General features: G+C 44.1%; 1 protein-coding gene across 4 annotated transcripts in view; it reads left to right on the top strand.

The window, feature by feature from the left end:
* Positions 1-26,031, top strand: part of APP (amyloid beta precursor protein) — a 248,504-nt gene that overhangs the window by 89,775 nt on the left and 132,698 nt on the right. For all 4 annotated transcript variants that reach the window (XM_073668274.1, XM_073668273.1, XM_073668283.1 and 1 more), the window contains exon 3: positions 15,363-15,492. In XM_073668274.1, the coding sequence (XP_073524375.1) occupies positions 15,363-15,492 (130 nt within the window). The remainder of the gene's footprint in view (positions 1-15,362; positions 15,493-26,031) is intronic.

Genomic DNA, 26,031 nt, shown 5'->3' with positions numbered 1-26,031 from the left:
GTGATGGGGTGCTACGCCAGATGACCTGGCCTCCACAGTCACCAGACCTGAACCCAATCGAGATGGTTTGGGGTGAGCTGGAACGCAGAGTGAAGGCAAAAGGACCAACAAGTGCTAAGCATCTCTGGGAACTCCTTCAAGATTGTTGGAAGACCATTTCCGGTGACTACCTCTTGAAGCTCATCAAGAGAATGACAAGAGTGTGCAAAGCAGTCATCAAAGCAAAAGGTGGCTACTTTGAAGAACCTAGAATATAAGACATATTTTCAGTTGTTTCACACTTTTTTGTTAAGTATATAATTCCACATGTGTTAATTCATAGTTTTGATGCCTTCAGTGTGAATGTACAATTTTCATAGTCATGAAAATACAGAAAAATCTAAACTTTTGGTCTGCACTGTGTGTCACATTGTAAATTAAGTAGCAAACTAGCCAAAAACGTATTATGGGTGCTAGCTGTTTAGATCCCCTCAGGAGGCAGGTCATCTTGTAGATATTGGTCTTCTCTATCTTTTGATTGATGTGGGCAGGCAATCAGAACGTTTGTAGTCATTTACAAGGAAGAACCCAAACATTTAATTATGAAAAACAAGGGGAAAGGGAAAGGGAAAACGTATGTCAGCTCACCATGTAGCCAGACTCATCCAGTCCCAACGAAGTCTTGCAGCGGAGACGCCCAGGTCATGGGCTACCAAGGTTCAAGTAATGAGAAAGCAAGCAAAGATGTCTCCAGCAGGACCAGGGTTGTATATATCTTGTTAAAACTTCACTTTTAATTTCAAATTGTAAAAGCCAAGGATGAGTTACAGAATGAGCAATATAGCGGATCTGTGATTTTCATGAAGGTGTGATTGCATCCATGAAACTGTCGGTTCAAGTTCTGTCCATAGACATTTCACACAGATGTGTGAATGTAGCCTTAGTCCTAGCCATAATAAATGGGACTGTAGTAAACTTGTGACCATTGCTCCATTCATATGAGGGACACAGAACATTGGCGGGACACTTACCTTGGTTCCCCTTAAAGTTTGGTATAAAGTCCATACTGCTGTGTAACCAACTGCTGAGGTGTGTTCTCCCTTTTAAAAGGGAACCTGTCCTCAGCTGTATACCTTATAAACCATACCCTTCACCTTTTAAAGCTTGTAAATGGGGTTCAAACAACCCCCTTAAACCCTCATAGGTGCCCCTGCATACCTCTGAAAAGACATTTCATTCATGTCCCACGCTGAATTCAAATTTCTTAGTCCAGTCTGATGGGCGACTCCAGATCGTGCTCAGCACCACCCAAGTCCCTTCAGACGCCGCATCTTCTATCATGTTGGAAGTGAATGACGTGTCCCTCCCCCGCAAAACTGGATTCACCGATGGAGCCTCAAACTATAATGGTGCCAACAGAGTGAAAGTGCGCTCTGCCGTACATCATTTTCGGGCATATATGCCTATTCGAGGCGGGCACCCAGATACAGTCTACTATCTCTTGAGGGTCCGCATCGAGTAGACGCACACGCTCAAAAATTATGCACGGCAAAGTGCATGGTCACTCTGCCGGCTCCATTATAGTCTATGGTCCAATTGGTGCAAATGTCCGACTCCTGTTTTGCTGGTGAGATTCGAATGCAAGCCTCGACGAGACCAATGAATGTGGACAAAAATGCGGTGTGAAAGGGCCCTAAGAGACTTTTTTGGAGGTATGCAGGGGCACCTATGTTGGTATAAAGAGGTTGTAGGAACCACAGCTGTGGAGTCGATAATCTTAAACCACCGACTCCTCAATTTCTCTTACTTTAGAGTCCGACTGCACCAAAATGGACTCTGACTCCACAGCCCTGGTAGAAACCCCATCTATATGCTTTAAAAGGTGATGGACATAGTTTATAAGGTGTAAATCTGGTGAATGGTTCCCTTTAAACACAATTTATAGTCCATAGACTGCTGAAGCTAAAATGAATTACGAGGAGCCATCCTTGTGCGGCCGCGTCGGCTAAAAATTCTCCCATCTGTAGCGCGTTACTATTGCCAGCCAGAGTGGATAAAAATGGTCTAACCCACTTCATTCCTATTTTTATTTGTTTGTTCTTCTATATTATGTCTCCGCTCTCCCGCTGCTCGGCCCGTAATGACACCATGAGCGCACGATCGAGCATTAGGTTGGTTATTTGCAATGCATATGTGCAAACGACCGGTTTGGTCTTTTGCAAATGAAAAAAAAAATATATGCGATATGGCGTCTTGCTTTGTTCATTCTGGGAACAGTAGAGGAAATCCTGCTGTGTGAGAAGCTCATGTGGAAACTGGGACATTGCAGTGTTAAATATAGAAGCAGGGAAAATGCGAAAAGCAAAAAAAAAAACCAACCCGGCTGAACATGCATTATTGACAGCACTGGGGGGTGTGCAAAATATCTTCCAGCAATTTTTAATATAGGGAATAGAAAAAAAAAAAGTAGACTGCACAAAAAGACTTTAATAAATCAGAACTTTTTGTTGTGGCAAAAACTAAAAAATAATGGGAAGAACTTGTGTTTTTTTGATATTTAGTAATGAATATTGCAAAGAACAATCTGTTACTAAGCAGAATGATTTCTTTAGGTGTAAACATTGTAGAACAAAGGGTCGGGATGGTCGTAGGCTTGTTTCACACCAAGTTTTTATCATCTTTGATAGATACACATTGCAAACAAACAAAAAAAAAATCCGATTAAAATATATCAAAGTAGGGGTGTCCAACCTGTGGCCCAACAAAATATTATGACCTTTTTTTTATGTTGTTACACGTCGCAACGTCATATAGAATAAACATTACCCGGCTCTCTCGTTATCAGTACGCATGTGGCGATATGCGACTTTCAGTGTGTTGTCTTCCAATTTATTATTTGTTATGCTTTTTTTTATATAGCGCCATCATATTCTGATGTCATCATCACCGTCCCCATTGGGGCTCACAATCTAGATTCCCTATCAGGATGTCTTTCGAGTGGGAGGAAACCGGAGAACCCGGAGGAAACCCACACAACACAGGGAGAACATACAAACTCCTTGCAGATGTTGTCCTTGGTGGGATTTGAACCCAGGACCCCAGCGCTGCAAGGCTGCAGTGCTAACCACTGAGCCACCGTGCTGCCCAATACGGAGGGGGGGAGGGTACTGTTTAGTTAACAAGGTTCCCCATCCCCAAAGAAACCTCTTGCGAGATCCTACACAGCGTGCGGGGTGGTAGGATGGTTTCTGGGCCATCTGTTTTAAATAAAGAAACTGCACTGATAATGCCAGTTCTGCATAATCGGTTCAGTTTCCAAGGGAAGAAGAACCTTTGGTGACATCATGGTCATGTGATCAAGCTCATTGTGCAGCCAAGAAAACTCTTCTTCTACCAATATGGCCCAAGGAGCCCAAAAGGTTGAACACCCCTATATAACACATACATTCCATCCCTTTTTTTCTATTTATTTTTTTTTTTCCAAATAGATCCGTTGTATTTTTTTTTAAGAGGACACGGTGAGAGTGTAAGGGAACAGCAATGTGGCTTGTTTTCTGGGGAAAAAAAATCCAGGTTAAAAAAACTGATGCAGACATATGACAATACATGTGCATCTGTCTGCCAAAGACTGCAATGTTATAAAAAAAAAAAAAAAAAACCTCTTCATGTGGACCGTGGTAGTGTTTGAGTGCAAATGGCTCTGAAAAGCCTGAAGCCCTCTTTTAAAGGGAATCTGTCAGCAGGTTTTTGCTATGTAATCTGAGGGCAGCATGAGAGAATAGCTGAGACACTGATTTCAGTGATTTGTTACTTATTAGGCTGTGTGCTGTTGTTTTAATAGAAGAGTGTTTTATCAGCAGGAGATTATCACTGTCGGACTAGCTTCCGCATGAGCCGTGGTCCAACTCCGACCCCAGCACTGATTCACAGCTTACTGGCAATTTATAATGTGTACACAGCTATGGTGTTGGTGGGGTTAGCTTTCTGAGCTCTGCTACATACTACATCTAAAAACCCTGATTGTATCACAACTGCTGCACCCAGGAAGCTAAGTCATACATCACTGGAATCAGTGTCTCTCTCTACAATATGATGAGACAGCAAAATCCTGGTGACAGATTCCCTTTAATGATCCCCTATAGTTCACGTTCCACATTGCTATTAACCCCCCCCCCAGGGAAGTATATTCAGAACCTGAACTTTCCTTCAAAGATCAAGAAAAATGTAAGAAAAGTAGGTCATTCGAGCCGCCCCGTAGACTAACAACAAACGTTCTTTAAGCTGCAATTATGTAAAGAGGATTCTGTGATCTCACATTTCACATATCATGTTGTGGCTTCAAAGGCGTGAAAGGTAGATATGGCCTAATGTGCGGATCACACAGGACAGAACCGTAACACAATACTGATGTGAAGGTTTTACAATAATTCAGTATTTACTTAATGGCCTTCGATATATAGCTGATTGTTCTCAAACTTACATTGAAGGGGTTTTCCAAAAATCACAAGTTATCCCCTATCCATAGAAAAGGAGATAACTTACTGATTGCTGGGGGTCTGACTGCTGGGCCCCCCACGATTCTGAGAACTGGGCTGCTGAGTCCCACAAATGTAGCTCTGTTCGGAATGGAGATGAAGTGCGTGGGAATAGGATAGGAGATGAGCTATTGATCAATGGGGGTCCGACTACTGCGATCCAGAAAACTGACCACTGCGATCCAGAGGTCTCCTTCGAATGGAGATGAGGTGCACATGCTCGACCTTCACTCCATTCATTGTTTATAGGACCACCAAGAAGAGCTGAGCTTTGTACTCTTTCTGTAGCTGCTGCATGGACAATGAATGGAGCAGAGAACAAGCATGAGCACCTCATCCCCATTCGAAACGGAGCTCTGGATCACAGTGGTCCGTTTTCGGGATCGCAGTGGCCGCATTCGCAGTGATCAACGTTATTCCCTATACTATTCCTTTTAAATGGTGTAGAGCCATTGAAAAAGTGGGGAGGAAAATCCAGCAACCGCAAGAAGGAAAATCTAAAACCTCACATTTATTAGAATATATTAAAAATAGAAGAAAAAAAATTAGGTTAATTGTTCACGCTAAGTTGACGCGTTTCGGGCTATACATGCTCTTAATCTTGTCCTTGATCTTGGTCAAGATTAAGAGCTTGTATAACTCGAAACTCGTCAACTTAGCGTTAACATGTTATTTTACCTTTTTTTTTTTTTTCTTCTATTTTTAATATATTCTAATTTGATGTTTTAGATTTTCCTTTTTGTGGTTGCTGGATTTTTTTCCCTACTTTTGCTATGAGTACAATTTGCCAGTCTGAATGGGGCCTAAAAAAATACAGTTGTTTTAGCATACAACTATAAATTCCAAAAACGATTAATTATCCAATTTTTAGTATCTGGCAACTAATGGTTTGTTCTAGGCATATGGTGGTCATTTTACGTTAGAGGGGTTGTCTGGGATATTTGCATATTTCTTTTGTTGTAAGTGGCTATTGTACCAGGTATGAAAAAAAATATTACAACCTTAGCTCATTTAGTTCACGACTCCTTCTCTCCCCTTAGTTTTTATAGAGCTGAACTCTGTATAGGGACCACGTGATCTCCGTATAGGGACCACGTGATCTCCAGCACAGATCTGCTGGAGATTGGGACTCTACGGAGAGAAGGGGGCTCCATATACTGGTTAGGTCATGGCCAAGAAGAAAAATAGTTATTCTGGACAACCCTTTTATCTTCGATCTTACTGTTGGCCTTTTCTGCTTTCCATGACATAGATATACTAGTATAAAGTATATATTACTATCCTACTATTGAGTTTTTAATTAAATGGGCAGGTTATAGAGTTGCTCTTGACTTGGTTTATACCTTCTTCTTCTTGACCTTTCGAATGAGTCTATTGACAGTCATTAGCTATTGGGAGACTTCTCAGTACGTTGGTTCATTAGGTTTAAAGCACTAATTGGCCGATGTAACCTCAGAAGCTTCTAGCACCTAGTGGCGGTACACCTGGAAAGTTCTCTCTGTGCTTTTCGTCAGGATCACTAGGTAGAACAAATCAAATTGGCCATTAGAGATCTTCCTTTCATCTCAGATATTCTCCTCGATACGAAGCCTCAAGTGTCAAACGACGGCCGTGTGTAGGTGGAGGCTTTTTTCCATCACTGGTTGAGAGCAGACTTGCTACCCTACGATGTTGTCTTGTCGTACTTCAGTCTGACAGATATGGGAAATGACATCTTTTTAAGTATTGCTAAAAAAGTCATTTGTACCGAAAACCATGACTTGTCTGTCTTTGTACTGTCAGCACGGGTGATGTATAGTCACTTTTAAGAAAGTTATTAGTGTCAAGCCGTGCAGTCGGTATCTGCGTGGATGTAGTCTCCATGGAGATTGATTGATTGATTGATTACTTTACTTATGGTTCTTGTCTTAAAAAAAAGAGACTGTGAAATGTATTTTGCAGTCATCATGTTGATCTTTGGCACTTTTGGAGCATCTGCAAGGAGTGAAGAATGTTCTTAGAAACCTGGTTGTAATATAAGAATATGCATTATTTGGGGGGTCCATTCACAAAGACTCAAGACCAGACCTGACCCTCCAAACTGCAGCCCACATGTACGATCTGGCTCTTTAGCTGCTTCTTTGTGGCCTGCTGACCGGGAAAGCCGATGATGTACTGAGCGCCCACTGTAGCCCACACCTCCCCTTTCTGCCCGGCATCTAAATTTCAATTGTATTTGCATCCGATAGTGACTTTTAGGATGGCTACTTCCAATAGGTGGCACTACAGTTCTAGTCCTCTTCCGCTCTGAAGAGACAATTTGCATATTTAATTTCCCAGAGGAGCATTGCACGGCGAATAAGCCAGAGCCAGTGTGTCACTCTATACAAGGAGAAACGTTACCCCTTAGAGCTCAGTCCAGAGCCTCTCACCCAGCCAAATCAGATCTCATACTTTGCACTGATGAGGGGCAATACCCTGAAACACCTTGTCTGCAAATTGAGATTCTGATTTGGCTATTATGCTAAGTAGTGATAAGTGAGCGTGTTCTGTTAACCCTTTCGGCGAGCATGCTCTGTTAACCCTTTCGGCGAGCATGCTCAGGTGCTCGCCGAGTATTTGCGGCGTACTCAAATGCTATGTTTGAGTCACTGTGTGTGCATGATTTGCAACTGTTTCACAGCTTTAATACATGTGAGGAATGCCTAACAAACAGGCATTCCTCACATGTATTAAAGCTGTCAAAAAGTTGCAAATCATGCACACACAGTGATTCAAATATAACATTCGAGCACTCCGAAGATACTCAGAAAACACCCGAGCATGCTCGTAAATCTCGAGTAACAAGCATGCTCGCTCATCACTAATCCTAATTCATTTTGCAAGATTTGTTAAAGGGTCAATAGTGACTTCTAGGATCACTGCTACCAACAGGTGGCTTCTATAGAGTTCTAGTCCTCTTCCTCTCTGAAGAGACAATTTACATCCTTAAGATGCAGATCTAGTTCATTAGTGGAACAGGGAACCGTCTGCTCCTTCAGTCACCATTTAGCCAATGTGTCTGACTCTCAGCGCAGCCTTTGTGATGATACAGCGTGCCTGCTGCGCGGAGCCTCATTCCACATGCTGCACGGGGAGCCTCATTCCACATGCTGCACGGGGAGCCTCATTCCACATGCTGCACGGGGAGCCTCATTCCACATGCTGCACGGGGAGCCTCATTCCACATGCTGCACGGGGAGCCTCATTCCACATGCTGCACGGGGAGCCTCATTCCACATGCTGCACGGGGAGCCTCATTCCACATGCTGCACGGGGAGCCTCAGTCCACATGCTGCACGGGGAGCCTCAGTCCACATGCTGCACGGGGAGCCTCAGTCCACATGCTGCACGGGGAGCCTCAGTCCACATGCTGCACGGGGAGCCTCAGTCCACATGCTGCACAGAATGTAGCTGCACGTCGGAGGAATGGAGTGAGGTCTGTAGGGTTTTTTCAGTCAGTACTTGTGGGGGGATAACTGTGTTGGCATCATACTGTGTGTGTGGGGATCATCATACTCTGGGGAATCGTACTGTGGGTGGCTGTGGTGGCATCATGCGATGTGTGTAATAAAGTACAGTGGGCTCATGATACCATGTGGGGGAGCTGTGGGGTCCATCATACTGTGTGGAGGTCTCCCCCACGGCCTGAAAGTATAGCGAGTTGTATCTGTGCTGATAAGAGCCAGGGAGAAGAACGCGCGCTGGCACTGTGTGCGCGCAATGGCACTGTGTGCGTACGCTGCCTGGATCAGACCGTGTCGCTAAGCATGCACACACACACACAATCTGTGTTCATACAATGCATGCTCTGAGAAGAGAGCGCTGTCTTTCAGAAACGGGAAGGCCTTCAACATGCAAAATGAGGGGGTATAATCGTGCAGCAAACTCTTGGCCATGCCCCTTATTTGCATGTAAATTAAATTATATTTAAAGTCTTACTATGATTTAATATTGATTTTGGGTGTGATACTTGCTTTAATTTTACTCAATATTAAATGATAACATAAGTATAAAATAATAATAATATTGCGCACTTGTCCCTCTACAACAGTCACTGTCTTATGCGGCCCCCTTGGGAAAATTAATTGCCCACCCTGGGCATTTATTTTACTGGACCTGGTTTTAGGAGTTGTCAAACTAGGCAACTGAGGAGCATCTTTATTCTTGATATGTCTATGTTCAGCTTTACAAACGCCATCAGTCTAAAAAAACAAACAAACAAAAAAAACCCACATTATTTCATGTAGGGTCTTTTTGTTGATTTTTGTCCTTTTTAACCTAAACTACCTATCGTTCTAATTTTTTCACATAAATCCGTAGTACATGTAAGTTTTTGAAATCTAGTAATAAATCTTAGGTTGGCCAATATATATTAGACAGGTATCTCTCACGACCAACCGCCCTTTTACATACTTCCACACTCTTCAGCTCTTGAAAATCAAACTGCTTGGTCCTTATCCGTCTTTCCCATACACATTTGATGGTGGGATAGTTCTACCAAAATTGTCTTATTTTGGCGGTATAGATCTAATATACATGACTGTCTTTGGTAAAAAAAAAAGAAATAACTACAATAACACAAAAAAAAAATACAGGTCAAAAGGTAGAGGAGGGGGATGCAGCTGTAGTTACTCTCTTTGTGAGAGTGAATACAGCGAGAAGGGAGGAAAAGTGGCGTAAATTATTAACGAAATGTCCTCCAGTCTCTGTTTAAAGCAGCGTAGTGTGGATATGCTCACACGTTAATGCATTTCTGAACTCAACAGACCTTGAGATATTTTACATTGTACTAATGACTGGGTGATAAATATTCCCCATACTGAGGAAGCTTCTAAGAAGAAAAGAATGTCGATTTAGTTTCTCCTGGAATGTTCTCAACTCAGACAATGACCCTTTTTTATGTAAAAGCGTTCAAAAGAGTAAACAGCGAGTAAGTGCGACAATTTAACCCTTTTAGTTATCAGGCAAAATTTTTCACAGCTGATGTGCGGCAATAACTGGAACGTTTTAACATATCCCAGTGATTTTGAGACTTTTTTTTTTTGTGATACGTTGTATTTTATGTTAATGGTAAATTTAGGTCAATATGTTTTTGTGTTTATTTTGCAAAAATATCAGTTATTTGACCAAAAATGTTAAAAAAATTAGCAATTTTCAATCTTGGAAAGATTTATCCCTTTAATCCAGGCAGTCACACCACACAATAAAAAGTTAATATAGAACAGTTCCCTCATGTCTGCTTTACAACAGCACCATTTATGAAATGTTCTTAGGATGTTAAAATTGCTGCTGCAATTTTACAGTTTCGAGGAAATTTGAAATTTACAATTTTTTTTTTTTTTTAAAGGGACATTTAGCTTTGAAGTGATTTTGGGGGTCCTATATATTGGAAAACCCCCAAAAGTGATGCCATTTGAAAAATGGCGCCCCTCAACATATTCAAAGTTGCTTACAGGTAGTTTATTAACCATTTAGGTGCTTTTCAGGAATTAATGCAAAACAGGAAAGAAAACTTTTATTTTTGCCACCTAAATGTTAATAACTTCTGAACAGGGTCGGCAGACTCTAAGGCCATTATTTGTCTGGGTGGTCCTGATGCTTGCCATGGCAATTCACAATCAAGATCTCAGGGTGCAGATGAGATTAAGGAGGGAGCCCCCACAATCTGTTAACCATCTAGATGCCGTAGTCACTATTGACAACAGGTTCTAAGGGGGTTAAATAGCCATGGTCAGTGCCAACATGGACTGATGCTGCAGGGTGTCGGCTATAGTGTACAGGTTACAGCTGCGGCATTTTCACCCGTCGGGGGCGCTATTCTCTTATCTCTGTTTAGTAAAAAAAAAAAATGTATTGGTGGACACTAAGGGGTTAATAAAGCTGTAGTGTTCAAGCTTGAAAACACCTAAAAACTGCACAAAGGCCAGAGTAAATGCTACTTTTACTTTTTCTACAACAAGCCGTGTGCATACTACCAGCCAGTAGTAGCGCTGGGAGACTTCAGCTCTGAGGGCAGCTGAATTGTAACTCTAGCTCTGAATTATAATACCGTCTGTAAATTGGAATCCGTACTAATCGGTAGCGATGCAATACATTTGCAAATTTTCTCAACCCCTTATGATTAAAATTATACTCCTATGTGAATGCCTGCTTCAAAATTTCTGATTCTCGACTAGAGCCTGGCGTTCCTAAGGAATAAGCGGTGAAATATTGCTCTCCAAGGAGGTAACGTTTTTCTTCACTGAATGTCCAAATAATTGGCATTCCACGAGCCGTTCTCAATTGTTACAGTTAATGGCTGCCTAATTTTAATATAATAATATTCCTCTCTTGCAATATTTATATTACCTTCTAGAGAACATGTAGCCCGGGGCGGCGTTTCAGAGAACAAAAAAAACATTAAGTGTTCTTTTTTTGTTAGATCTGAAATAAATGTTATTACTTTGTATAAAGAAGTTATTTGTTTTATAATAACTCTCTTTATCCTGATTTTAGATCTACAAATATTTGGTCATTGCAGATTGAATATGTATATTTTGGACATGTACATTCTGGGTAATCATAATGTGCATATATAATACTACCCACGCTGTATGTCGCATGCTCCTTTCAATACCAACAACAATGGCCATATAAAACTAGCTATTACGACCTAGAATACTCAGTACAGTACCCATATAATACCAGTGATCAGCCCCATGTCAAACTGGCCATCATGCTTTGTAAAGTAGTAGCAGTCATTGAGTTTCTACAAATCGCCTGCTCTCTTCATGCTTCCTCCCCCTGCTGTCTTCATGCTTCCTCCCCCTGCTCTCTTCATGCTTCCTCCCCCTGCTCTCTTCATGCTTTCTCCCCCCTGCTCACTTCATGCTTTCTCCCCCCTGCTCGCTTCATGCTTTCTCCCCCCTGCTCGCTTCATGCTTCCTCCCCCTGCTCTCTTCATGCTTCCTCCCCCTGCTCGCTTCATGCTTCCTCTCCCTGCTCTCTTCATGCTTCCTCCCCCTGCTCTCTTCATGCTTCCTCCCCCTGCTCTCTTCATGCTTCCTCCCCCTGCTCGCTTCATGCTTTCTCCCCCCTGCTCGCTTCATGCTTCCTCCCCCCTGCTCGCTTCATGCTTCCTCCCCCTGCTCGCTTCATGCTTTCTCCCCCCTGCTCGCTTCATGCTTTCTCCCCCCTGCTCGCTTCATGCTTCCTCCCCCCTGCTCGCTTCATGCTTCCTCCCCCCTGCTCGCTTCATGCTTCCTCCCCCCTGCTCTCTTCATGCTTCCTCCCCCTGCTCTCTTCATGCTTCCTCCCCCTGCTCGCTTCATGCTTTCTCCCCCCTGCTCGCTTCATGCTTCCTCCCCCCTGCTCGCTTCATGCTTCCTCCCCCCTGCTCGCTTCATGCTTCCTCCCCCCTGCTCGCTTCATGCTTCCTCCCCCCTGCTCGCTTCATGCTTCCTCCCCCCTGCTCGCTTCATGCTTCCTCCCCCCTGCTCGCTTCATGCTTCCTCCCCCCTGCTCGCTTCATGCTTCCTCCCCCCGGCTCGCTTCATGCTTCCTCCCCCCGGCTCGCTTCATGCTTCCTCCCTCCTGCTCGCTTCATGCTTCCTCCCCCCTGCTCGCTTCATGCTTCCTCCCCCCTGCTCTCTTCATGCTTCCTCCCCCTGCTCTCTTCATGCTTCCTCTCCCCTGCTCGCTTCATGCTTCCTCCCCCCGGCTCGCTTCATGCTTCCTCCCCCTGCTCGCTTCATGCTTCCTCCCCCCTGCTCGCTTCATGCTTCCTCCCCCCTGCTCGCTTCATGCTTCCTCCCCCTGCTCGCTTCATGCTTCCTCCCCCCTGCTCGCTTCATGCTTCCTCCCCCCTGCTCGCTTCATGCTTCCTCCCCAGTTAGTTGAGGTTGGCGTGATTTCCTCTTTTTGTGCTATAGATGACTTGGTCTCTCGGATCTCTCTTTTCGTTCTGCCCCATATAATTGGAATCGGATTTATGCTCCAGTTAGTAAGTCAGCTGCTATGATATTTAAAGAAGAGTGTCCTTGGGGAATTAATGATTGCCTGCCATTACCCACCTCTGATTCTGTAAAATGACTGAGAAAGTTTTATTAAATAGGTGAAAAATGCTTAGAGGGGAGTCCAGAACCCATCAAGGAACTCCCCCCCCCACACAGAAATGGATGCTTTACAGCTAAATGGTTATCAACCATTTCTAAATGTCCATGTCATCATACAGCGAAAAATTATCCATTTCCCAAATTTTTCTTTTATTACCGCCTAATGAGTATGTGGGCGCCCCAGCTTTCCCAACAGGTGATGTTGGCGGAGACAAGGAGCCGGCTGCTGGAATTTCAGCAATCGATCCTTTTGTGTGGTGAAGGGATAAGCCGCTGCCAGACTCCTCCTAGAGAATGCAAGAACGCTCGCTCGGCCGAGCAAAGTATTCCTATGTGTGGAGGAGCTCGAAGAGAAAGTTGTCGATTTGAACTGTTTTTTGGCCCACAGCTCTCAAATGTGTCTGGGAGCCTTAAAAGGTAGGATGGAAATTCAAGATAATGCTACCTAGGGTGCTTTGGGAACGTAATGAAAAGGGCACTTCAATTATAATATTTTTAGAGAGATAATGGCCAACCCCTAAGGTTGGCTGGAACAGACCAGAGATATCACCAGCTCTCATCGGATTGCCCTACCTATCGTCTGCTGCATGCTATCTCTCCACACCCTTTGCCCCCATTTCATTAAAAGCTGTGAAAAGTAGTCAAATTTAAGTGCAAATTTGAGTTTGTTGAGTTGGGTCAAAACGAGGGCACAGTGGGGTTGTGACGCCTAATTTTTGTATCTTGAGATTTCTGGCCATGCATCACTCATCAGACGCTCCAGTGAACGAAGTAGTATGATAGATGTGTCGTTAGGTCCTTAATCTATTACCCACCAATAAAGTGAACACATAAAAATTTTGCTTTAGGCTGTAAAAGGAGACACATATGTTATATCTTACCTGGTGAGGTGGATTATCAAAGTCCTTGGGGTCCGGATGAGCAGCTATTGGGCAATGCGGATAAATGACGTTGCTTTAGCGTGACCCAGGTGGAACAATGGAGGGTGTTGTGACTGGACAGCAACAAGAAGGGCAGTACTGGTAGGAACCGATGAAGCAAGACATAGGAGAGTTGTATTGCAGAAGGAAATAGGATAGGCTCAACAATTAGGTTGAGTTTGCAACAGAATCCAGTGTGGTACTGGCACAGGAGTTTAGGAGATTTGACTCCGTGGCAGAGCTAAATTTGTCATTGAGTCCAGGCATAACTCAAACAACAGTATAGCGGAGTTGACTCAGTAGAAGATCTACGTTTGTCAGGGCATCCTATCGCAGAACTGGTAGAGCAGTATAGCAGAATTAACCCAGCAACAGAGCTTAATTTGTCAGAGCATCCAATTGCAGAATTTGTAGAGCAGTATAGCATTGTTAACTCAGTCGCAGGGCTGAGTTTGTCGGAGATTCCTGAACTGGCAGCTGAATTCTCAGGTGACGTGTCGCTACCTGAGCTGGGATAAATAGCCCCGTAAGAGTGACTTCACATTTGTACTTGGGTTGCCATGGCAACCTGGTGCACTTAGGAGAAGTACCTGCTGGCCACGGAAGGAGGATGGAATGCTCCCTTCTGCGGTGTGACCTTCTTGGCACCTTCACAGTATTTTGTCATTTATTTTCACTAGCGTAGTCATGCCTAAATTAAAAAAAAAAAAATTATGTATAAACGATATTTATACGGAGCCAGTAGAAATTCCGGATTTACATAAAGCAGCATTTCCTGACACTCCTAGCCATGGTGACTGAAATCTTTGCTTTTATCACTGTAATGTTGTTTTTTCCGGTGAAGAAAATGATTTAGAGGAAAGCAGGGACACAAGAAAGAGGAAAGGGGGCAAAGAAATGAATAGCAATTTGTATCTCCTATTCCCTGTAAGTCTCGGAGGACGACTCGTGCAATCATTTGTAACCGTCGCCGGAAGCACTCGAGAGGTTTGATAAGACGTTGGGGTTGGTTTGATGTAATGCGGAGCTCTAGCATTCATTATTTTGCGGTGTTTATTATAGAGCAGATGCACATCCTAAGGAAATAATTTTACGCTGAAACCATTATAACAGTGTAATGGTATTCACCAGCCGCATTACTAAATACGCTCCCACAAACTCCACTTTTAATAAGGGCATTGCTCACTGTCAGATCACCGACCTCCTCCAGCGCTCTTCACTGTAGATGTATGGTGAGCACAGTGCAAACGTGTTATTGCTACTCTTAAAGCTTCTGGGAATATTACGGTTAAAAGGAAGCGTATCGTGATAAAATAGATTATTTTAATCTGGATTTGATTATAATTTTCTTTTTTTATTGTTTGAATATGGATAATAAAGAAAAAATAGGCTTGAAATATTTTAGTTCCAACACTGCTTGCATTCGGTTTCTCAGCTTTGCTGTGTAGATTGAGACCTAAGCAGCGGAGGAATAACCGATTTAGTGAAAGCGAATAGTAACACTACACCATACAGATCAATAAGGCTTTGTAAATTTCTTCCTGAAACTCTCTGGTCTTTGGAGTATGGGCTGTACTCCATTGCTTTCTGTAGACTGTAAAAGTTCTTCACTTTGCTTATCGCCAAAAGACCATTCCAATCTTTGAAAGGTCCACCAGGGCTTTTCTTGACCGAATCATCATTTGGCCAACAATTTTCGAATGTTGTAGGGACCTTTAGACATACGACCACTTCTGCTTTGTTTTGTCAGTATCTTATGAAATAATTCCTAGAAACTCAATGTCCTTAAATGTCATTGTGTCATTTTTCTCCAGGTTTATCCAGAGTTACAGATAACCAATGTGGTGGAAGCTAATCAACCCGTCACGATCAATAACTGGTGCAAGAGGGGACGCAAACAGTGCAAGAGCCACACTCATATTGTGGTTCCATACCGGTGTTTGGGTGAGTGTTCATTACTTTTTTACACTTTTTCTATGGCTGATGTAATAAGCCATTCGCTGTTTCACTGTACTGTTCGTGTGCACTTACACGTGCATGGCTTAATCTTTCCGACCAGTAGATGCTACTGGCAGGATCAGCCAGGTTGTCCAGAAGACTGGACTCTTCAAGGCGGGAGAGCGAGTCTTGTTGTTTCTTCCTATTGCGATTGGGCCTTCATTTTTCTGATCCAAATCTGCAAATCCCCTGTATAGGTAAACTATAGCCACCTGCAGCCACCACTAGAGGAAGCCTTTGAGCTCACTGGATATGGTGCTCAATAATAAACATGCAGACGCCTGCCTCCAGTGATGGCTGCTGGCAACCAGGATATTTTCCTTTTAAGCGTCCCCGTCGTTTCAAGTCGCCTTTTAGAATAAGCTGCTGTGCGTACGCTGTATGTTTCAGGAGTTAAACTATATTTGTCATAATATAACTTGTGTATTATATTTTTGTTTTCCTCTGCATATTATATCTTGAATTGTCAGTTGTCAGGATATCTGCTGCTCTGATATCTCCTATACATTGCACAAGCTGAGAAGACAAGACCTGCTCCTCTCATCACTGTGTTGCTGTATCAAAAACACTGTTGGGCCAATTCATCAAGACTTTCATAGCATACACTCGTGCTTCGCTAGTATTTCTGGAGTGCAAGACACCGAATTTCTGCCATACATGCATTTCTGCCATGCAAAACGCCTGCACTTTTGATGAAGGGAATGGGTGGGTACGTCCAAAAATCGAAAAACTTCTGTGCAACACTGTGTGTACTGAGCAGTTTAGCTGTGAACTAAACAAGCAACAAGAGACCATTAAAGGGGTATTTCCATCTCCAAGATCCTATCCCAATATGTAGTAGGTATAATAATAATAATATTAGCAAATACCTCCAATTAGAAATGTAGTATAGTTTTTCTGATTCCCTATCTCTTTTTCCTCATGTGCATGGCATTGCAGGACCTTTGGTATCTATGATTACGACCACTGATATAGCGACAGCTAGTTGCTAGTGGTCATAACCATGGATACCTAAAGTCCTGCAATGCCTGCACATGAGGAAAGAGACACAGGGAATCAGAAAAATTATACTACATTTCTAATTGTAGGTATTGGCTAATATTATTATTATTATTACATCTACTACATATTGGGATAGGATCTTGGAGATGAGAATACTCCTTTAAACACTTGCTATAAATCTTGCTTAAAACTTGAATTCACTGAGCTCGTTCTGACAGTCTTATAAGAAGATTATATATGTTTTATCTGTCTTATTCTGAGCTCCTCCCAACTGGTTTATATCATTACATAATATACCTAAATTAAAACTATCCCTAAATAATCTTTGTAAATGTAATAAAGGGATAGACGTATCGCAAATAAAGTTAGCAAGCGCCAGCACTGACATGGTAAGCAGGACAGACATTACATTAAAACATATACTAAGTCCTTGCTATAAAGCACCCGCAGACTTCATCTCTGCTAATGCCCCCTGCCCCCTCTTCATCCTCCTCTCCATTGGATTCTGCAGGCAGCATGTAACCTGATCCATCAGTGAGCCAATAATCTTATAAGATTTTACCAGTAGTTTCAAAGTGAGTGATGATTTTTTTGGAGGTTGAGGGAGGATAAGAAAGGGCTCATAAATGAAGAAGCATATTTTCTTGAAAGAGATATATTACCAAGTATCTTATAGTCTATGACTGATTTATACAAAGTTTGTTGAAATGACAGTGACTGTTAAGCTGTATGGCCACGCAGGGAATTTGGTGCACTGTATCAGAGATATTGGGATTATTTCCAATTATTATAGACAGTTGGGTGACGACTAGCTGAAATGACTACTACCGTATCTTTTGGACTATAAGACCCATCGAACCATAAGATGCACCCCAAATTTTGGGGTGGAATATAGGAAAAAAACATTTTTTTTTATAAAATGGGGGTCTGTCTCATAGTCTGAATAGGTACAGTATCTTACCTGTGGGGCGGTGGAGCAGGGGTCACAGGAGGCAGGGTCCTTCTGGAAGCCAGTGCTCCAGAAGCAGGGAGTTGTGGTGGAGAAGGATCGCAGGGCCCTCCGTTCCCTCCCTCAGGAACCTGGCAGCTGCAGCAGAAGAGGTGAGATGGCTGGGGGCCCGGTGCCTGGCTAGGGGTGTGGCTGAGGCCCGGTGTCGGGGCCAGGGTCTGGATGGGGGCCGGTGTCTGGCTGCGTGCTGGGGTCTGGCTGAGGTCTGGTGCCGGGGACCGGTGTCTGGATGGGGGGCCTTTGTCTGACTGCATGCCGGGGTCTGGCTGGGGACCGGGCCTGGTGTCTGGCTGAGGGCCGGTGAGCTGCGTGTGCGGCTTTCTGGTGTACGCGGCCATCTTTCTGAAGCTGTGATCTACAGGAAAATGGCCGCCCGAGATACAAGTCTGCGCATGTGCCGGCTCGGGCGGCCATTTTCCTTTAGATCACAGCTTCAGGAAGATGGCCGCGCCACCTGCCAGACACCAGTCCGCAGCATCTCACCTCTTCTGCGGCTGCCACCACCGGGTTCCTGAAGGAAGGAGGGATGCAACGGAGGGCCCTGCGATCCCGCTCCACCACCACCGCAACTCTCAGGTACACAACTATCTACCTTTGGACCATAAGACGCACCCCCCATTTTCCTCCCAAATTTGGGGGGGAAAAAATGCATCTTATGGTCCGAAAAATACGGTATATAAATCTTCATCCGTTTTTGAGATTTCTCTTGATTTTATTTTTGTCTCTATTCCTATAAATATATTTATGGAAACACACGAGGGAATACAATGATGGCAAATATGGGGCTTCCTGGTCAATGTCATTTTTACTCATGAAAATCGCCGACAGCAGCGTTGTCCTAGTGTGAAAGTATGTTTGATTTTTCTCATATGAAGAAAATAAACTTTTGATGGTTCTGTGAAGAGAGGTCCTGCTGGGGCAAAGCGCTGACATTAAATTCTCGTTACCGTCTCGTGCGGAAGGGGGTTTTATGTGGGTTTTAAAACGCCCTATGCAGAATATCGCTGGCAGCATGAAATCTGTTTCTTTTATTACATGTCGCCTTGATTTATCTCAGCTGTCGTCGCTTTATGACACCTTAGAAAATATCCTATCATAAAGTGTGATTTATGCCGCGGTGTTATTAAGATTCCCGTGTGCCGCTGTTCTCCCGGTATTTCGGGCTGGAGCTGTAATTATTTTCACAATTACTTTTTAATGCACAATAAACTCCTTTTTGGTCTAAAAACTAATGATGATAATGAAGTAAAATGATACATGTGTTCTATATAAAACACTCATATTAGTAACAAGTTTGCAATGCCAATCCCTTGCGAAGTCCATGCCTTTTTGGCACTTTGACACGGGATGATAATATCTGGATGAGGTTCCATAAGAACATTCCTTCCCGGTCATCAGCCCGTGTACACTTGCCACCGATCAGCCGATAAATGAGCAAAACAATAATTTACTGGCGGATTGGATTGTTGTCGGCAGCACGTGTGCCCGTGTGAATGGGGAGTTTGCATCATCGTGTGTGGACGAGCCTTTATCAAGCGTAACGTGGCGGGGGGCAGTAGCAGTGGGCGAGGTTCTCGGCTCTTGCTCCCCGGCACGTTACATGAAGGTGGTGGTCCTGGCTGGGTGTGTGGACTTGTGCTGTGAGGGAGCTACACCTGTGCGGGCCATATGTAACCGATGTTGCTGGTTGGCCAGGAACAGATGTTTCACAGACCACCATAGCGGGTACGTAGCTTCTCAAACGTGTCCTTGATAATACGCAACATTTTCCTCTCTCAAATGCTATTCCTTCCTCTTTACTTGTCCTTTGTCTTCACTATTCCTCACTACTTCACCACAATCCAGCTCAACACTACACTTCGGCTTGCAAGAGTCCTATACTCAACTCGCGGTTCAGCGTCCATTTCCCAGTAGGGGAGCTTTGGTGCCAGTATGGCCAGTACTTATCTTTTCTTCTTCTGATGCTCTGGAACTCCTGCCTGGGGCACTATATTCGTCTCACGTACTCTATCCTGTGTATGCCTGTTACCTTTAGGAGTTAAACTCTGGGCCATAGTGCTAGGCATGCTCTCCCAGCACCCGTCTCCAGTAAATCACTGCGTCTTCAGTCACTCTTCCTTGTTTTAGGCTCCGGATCACGCTAATGCCTTTCTCCCTGTCTCCTCTCACTGCTAGGGACACCTAAGAAAAGCGGCACTGCTCACACCAAAACTTAGGTCTCTTCTCTATACACTCCGGGCCCTACCTGCTGTCTCAACAGGAAACTGTCTCTTTTTCTTCAACATAGCCACTCCCTTTCTGGGCTAATCCCAAACATTAACTCTTAGTATCCCTACTGTCAAACTACACCCATTTCAACATTACTAACACAAGTCACAATTCACATTACAATAACAGTTGTTTTTTCAAGGGGGGGACATGGGCAACATGTCCATCTCCTTACGCAAGTACTGAGTTGATCGGCGCTATTTAGAGGCAGAAATCCGCTTTTGTATATGAACCATTGTTTTATTTATTTTTCATATCCTCTACATTTAAGGAAAAAAATTATTGAAAATGTTGCAATTTTCACACTAGGCTTAATATTAGAGTCCTACTTTCCTGTTGGGCACATGAACATTAGCAGCAATAGATGGAGTAAGGCTGTCCTGAATGATATTTACGTAAGTGATGAGCATGCTATCATCAGGGCAATGGTCATTATGAAGGGGTGGAGGCAAGGTATGCGTTATCAGTGTACAGTGTAGAGGTGGCCGTATTTATTCAAGTGAAAATTCTATTTAAATTTTCTACAGTGTATAGAAGTGTTATCTTTCATTGTAATCCTGTCTGTAATAATAATGAGACTGCTGAAAAGTTTTCTGTACAGTGCAGGAAGTGTGAATATAGTGTAAGTGGCCGTTAAAACAGCATCAAAAATGTATAAAAAATACTTAAAGGGAACCTGTCACCAGATATGGGGTTAATGTGTAGGCTAATAGCGTTACTAACCTGCCCAGCACCTGCGCTTAGCGGAACGTCAGGAGAAAATTAGTTTTGTTCCCACGGCAGTGTTCAGCTTCCAGCCACAGGGGCGGCGCCGGTGCAGATTCAGTCACTGCTCTGAGTATATAGAACGGCGGCTGTAACCGCACCCCTGTCCCTGACTGACAGCCGGCCTGAAATGCTGCGCGCGTGTCAGTCAGGGCCGGGGGTGCAGTTACAGCTGCCGCTCTATATACTCAGAGCAGTGACTGAATCTGCACCGGCGCCGCCCCTATGACTGGAAACCGAACACTTCTGGGCGGAATAAAGTCAATTTTCTCCCCACAGCGTTCGGCTAAGTGCGGGCACTCGGCAGGTTAATAACGCTATTAATGTGTAGATTAACCCCATATCTGCAGGTTAATAGCATTTTTTTCTGGTGACAGGTTCCCTTTAAATGTAAAAATGTGATTTAAGCCAAAGATCAGTTTGATGAAAGTCTCTTGAATGGTAAATCGAGAATTAAGGAGTCTCAGGAGGAAATTTTTTAAAAGCTTTTTTTCATCAACTGATCGCTTCAGGTCTAGTTGTCCTGCCTTAGTCTACAAGTCTGCAGTCACTGTTTGTGACTGCAGACTTATAAATGTTTACATAGCGCGCTGTGAGGAGTCTCCGATGTCGGCGCCAGGAGAGGCTGGTGCATGACTGCCAGTATGTGATTTGCATACAAGCGGTCACATGCCGACTAGATGGCGCATAGGCAAGGCTGGACACGTCTAGTTAGAATGTGGCCAGAATTATACAAATCACATACTTGTGGTCACATGACCACCTGCTCCTGGCCCCAGCACCACAGAAACCTCAGAGCATGCAGTACACCCAATGTGAGGATTCACAAGTCTGCACTAACATATAGTGACCGAAGACTTGTAGCCTAAGGTTGGACAACCCCTTTAAGTGAAAATGTACAAACAAACGAGGCACATACACATGTCAAACATCAAAACATGCCAAACTATTGAAGGACCAGTAAGGGGGAAAAAAAAAGGCAGAGTATGAAAGAAACTACAGATCTACAGATCCTACATGCAAAAAACGTGGCAAAAGTAGAAAAATTAAAAGCCACATCGGGAGCAGGCGCCACACCAGCGGGAGGAGACTCCATGGCATGTAAATGTGGGCACTCTGGCTTATGGCATGGGGTTATTTATTCACACTTGTTTTTACCTTCTATTCTTATTGCTTTGGTTCATGTTTGAAGAAGTTGCCCAGTACTTTATATTACCCCCCAATGTATCCCCCCCGGGGCCTCAAAGACTTTTTGTAATTACCTTACGTTGCAGATAATGCCTGTGAGCGGCGCTATCGGTGGCATCACGTGACCCCGCGCTGACGTCACGGCAAGTGAGGCGTGACTCAGCGCTGGGGTCCCCGCGGTGGCAGCCGGGTTGTGGGTGGGGTTACCCACCCCCACCCTGTGCGTCACAGCATCCACCGTGCGCTTTCCCAATGAATGGGGAGAGGCAGTGCGCTGTGGATGCCGGGGGTGACACGGGTGGGCAACCCCTCCCACAGCCTGGCATTCACCGTGGAACGCGTAAGACAGAGACCCCCGGCTGCAGCCTGGACTTGTCGTTATGTCAGCGGATGTCGGAGCCGGCTGCAGCCGGGGGTCACGTGAAGCCTGTGAGCAGCCAGTGATAGCGCCAGTATCTGAAACAAAAATCCTTAGGGGCCCCGAGGGGATACATGGGGGGGGGTTAATTATAAAGTACTGGACAACCCCTTTAATGCTTTGCAGTAATTGGATCATTGTAGTATGTTTTATCGGACTTTTGTATGTGTACACTTCCTTGTCTATATTTGGGGTCTACCTCGTCTCCCCTCCGCGGTGTGTATTGCCGTTTGCACTGCGTGACTTATTTTTAATTTTGTCATGTCTACCTTTGTTTAAATAAAGTATCCTTTTATATCTTTCTACTTTTAGCTCTTGTTACATCTTTTTGTAGGTAGGATCTATTCGTCCGGTTCTCTGTATAGAGAGAGGACCATCAGCATCCTCTGCAAGGAAAATGGAGTATTACACATAGGACAGTCAAACGAATGGCTGTCCATCCTAGATGAGCATAAAGATTTGAACTACTCTGGTCCGGTGTCCAGTTTGGTCCTCCATGGTGGCCACACCAGGGCTGTATTCACTTCTGCGCCAGCAATATCCGTCTGGATCCTAGGCACCTCAGCTGCCTACTAGGCCCCCGCGACGTACGTCATACCAAGTGACTAATGATGTCCTAGTAAACGGCAGAGGTGCTTAGGATGCAGGACAAGAGGATTGCCCTGAATCAGCTGTCCTTGAGGACCATACTTGATGCTCGACCAGAGTAGTTAAATTTTTTTGTCTCACCTCTACTGTCCATTCATGCACAGCATAAGTTATCAAGAACGTGAGCGGCTCTTAGCCATTCTCTATTCTGGCTCATAGAGGGGCTTACCAAATCGGGCTTCCCCTTCTGTGATGTTGATATTCCATAATAAGGCATTTAGACCCAACTGGTCTTTGTATGATGGCCCCTGTGTTCACAACATGGGCTTGTCCAGGATTAGAAAAAAACATGGCTGTCATCTAGCGCCACACCTGTCCATTGGTTGTGTCTGGTATTGCATCCCAGCTCCATCTCTGGATAACTGGTTATGTAGAAAGGGAAAATTCATGGATAAATTAGAAAATATCCGACATTCAGGAACATAGTTTGTGCATCTGCCCAGAGTTATAATTATAAGCTCCTACACCCCTCGTCTGATAACTATGCTGGGCATCGATGCCCTGCGGGCGCGTCCAGTGGTGAATTTGTATGCTGATCTGACAATTATCACGCTGTGTGTCGTACAGCGGGACGCCATTAGAATTTGCGTTAAGCAGTCCTTTACAAGTAAACATTCGTGTTGGGTTTGATTATTCTTTGATAAATCCTTCGCTGGATCTTTCTGACTAACAAATCCCATTTTCCCAGTCTTCATATGTTTTTTTCCGTTAAGCTTCGGCCCTTTGTACAAGATGGGGAAAAAAAGCAGAGATGAAGGGATGGAGGTCAGTGGCGTTGAGTGGGTGCTGATGACAAACAAAGAGGAGCGGTAATTCACAGAAGTAACGTAAAACTTCCCAGGGAGGATGGGGGATGGGAGAATGGAAAGAGTTACTTGACCGTTTAGCAAGAAGTCTCGCTGTGACGATCATTGGTATTTTCATCTTTCTGTCTATTATGTGGGATGAATTTGTGGGATTTGGTGTAATTGTGACTGCATCTACAGTCATGGCCAAAAGTATTGAGAATGAAACAAATAGTAATTTTTCCAAAGTTTACTGCTTCATTTTTTGTAATGGCAATTTGCATATACTCCTGAATGTCAAAGAGTGATCAGCTTAACAGCAATTACTGTACTTGCAAAGTCAATAATATTTGCCCAGAAAATGAACTTTAACCCCCAAAACACATTTCAACATCATTGCAGTCCTGCCTTAAAAGGAGCAGCTAACATCGTTTTAGTGATTGATCCATTAACACAGGTGTGGGTGTTGATGAGGACAGGGCTGGCGATCAATCAGTCATGATTAAGTAAGAATGACATCACTGGACACTTTAAAAGGAGGCTGGTTCTTGGTATCATTGTTTCTCTTCAGTTAACCATGGTTATCTCTAAAGAAACACGTGCAGCCATCATTGCACTGCACAAAAATGGCCTAACAGGGAAGAGTATCGCAGCTACAAAGATTGCACCTCAGTCAACAATCTATCGCATCATCAAGAACTTCAAGGAGAGAGCTTCCATTGTTGTCAAAAAGTCTCCAGGGCGCCCAAGAAAGACCAGCAAGCGCCAGGACCGTATCTTAAAACTGTTTCAGCTGCGGGATCGGACTACCAGCAGTGCCGAGCTTGCTCAGGAATGGCAGCAGGCTGGTGTGAGTGCTTCTGCACTCACTGTGAGGCGGAGACTCTTTGAGCAAGGGCTGGTTTCAAGGAGGGCAACAAAGAAGCCACTTCTCTCCAGAAAAAAACATCAGGGACCGACTGATATTCTGCAAAAGGTACAGGGAGTGGACTGCTGAGGACTGGGGCAAAGTCATTTTCTCTGATGAATCCCCTTTTCGATTGTTTGGGACATCTGGAAAACAGCTTATTCGGAGAAGAAGAGGTGAGCGCTACCACCTATCTTGTCTCCTGCCAACTGTAAAGCATCCTGAAACCATTCATGTGTGGGGTTGCTTCTCAGCCAAGGGAATCGGCTCACTCACAGTCTTGCCTAAAAACACAGCCATGAATAAAGAATGGTACCAGAATGTCCTCCAAGAGCAACTTCTCCCAACCGTCCAAGAGCAGTTTGGCGCCCAACAATGCCTTTTCCAGCATGATGGAGCACCTTGCCATAAAGCAAAGGTGATAACTAAATGGCTCATGGAACAAAACATAGAGATTTTGGGTCCATGGCCTGGAAACTCCCCAGATCTTAATCCCATTGAGAACTTGTGGTCAATCATCAAGAGACGGGTGGACAAACAAAAACCAACAAATTCTGGCAAAATGCAAGCATTGATTATGCAAGAATGGACTGCTATCGGTCAGGATTTGGTCCAAAAGTTGATTGAGAGCATGCCAGGGAGAATTACAGAGGTCTTGAAGAAGGGGCAACACTGCAAATATTGACTTGCTGCATTAACTCATTCTAACTGTCAATATAACCTATTGGTACTCATAATATGATTGCAATTATATTTCTGTATGTGATATAAACATCAGGCAAACACTAATAAAAACCAGAGGCCAGCAGATCATGTGAAAATATAATTTTGGTGTCATTCTCAAAACTTTTGGCCATGACTGTAGTGATGATCGCTGCCTGTAAATGGCCACAATTATTCAATATGTGTCAGTAGAGTTAGGTGCCTTCAGAATATTCTGCTAAAAGGACCTCAATGACATAGCATGGAGGTCCACAACTGTGGTTGCCCCAGGCACCAAATTCTATGGGGGCGCAACATTTTGAGCACCACTCCCCCCTGCTCTTACTGTCAAATGATCCAGCTCCAAGCTTTTTTCTTGGAGTGAATGCATTCACCCGGTGAACTCTGAGCTCAATGAATAAGGACGCACTACTAGTTCTTATGCAGAGAGCAGCAGTCAAGATGAGCGTGACGCTAGTCACTAACCACGGATAAGCCGTGAGGCTGGGGGGTCAAGGGGTCCGAGGTCAAAAGCCAAGAGAGTACATCATAGCCAGAGGGGTGAGACAAAGGCGTAGTCAGGAAACAGTCTCAGGTCAGAATTCCAAGAAGGTAGCGGATCACATCGAAAGGGCTAGGCAAACGGATGGTCAAGACAAAATCCATGGTTGAGCACCAAAGATCAGAATACAAGACTAGGAGCACAGAGCAAGCAAACGGCTCATGAGCAAAGCTACAGCTGGCAGAAATCTGAGGCAGAGAGTTGTTAAGTAGGCAGGTAATTACTCTGGAC

This window comes from Phyllobates terribilis, unplaced genomic scaffold (genome assembly GCF_046119375.1).
Source record: "Phyllobates terribilis strain yellow unplaced genomic scaffold, ASM4611937v1 Scaffold_2__4_contigs__length_985480577, whole genome shotgun sequence".
In the NCBI taxonomy this organism is placed as follows: domain Eukaryota; kingdom Metazoa; phylum Chordata; class Amphibia; order Anura; family Dendrobatidae; genus Phyllobates; species Phyllobates terribilis.
This window is presented reverse-complemented; position numbering and strand designations above follow the sequence as displayed.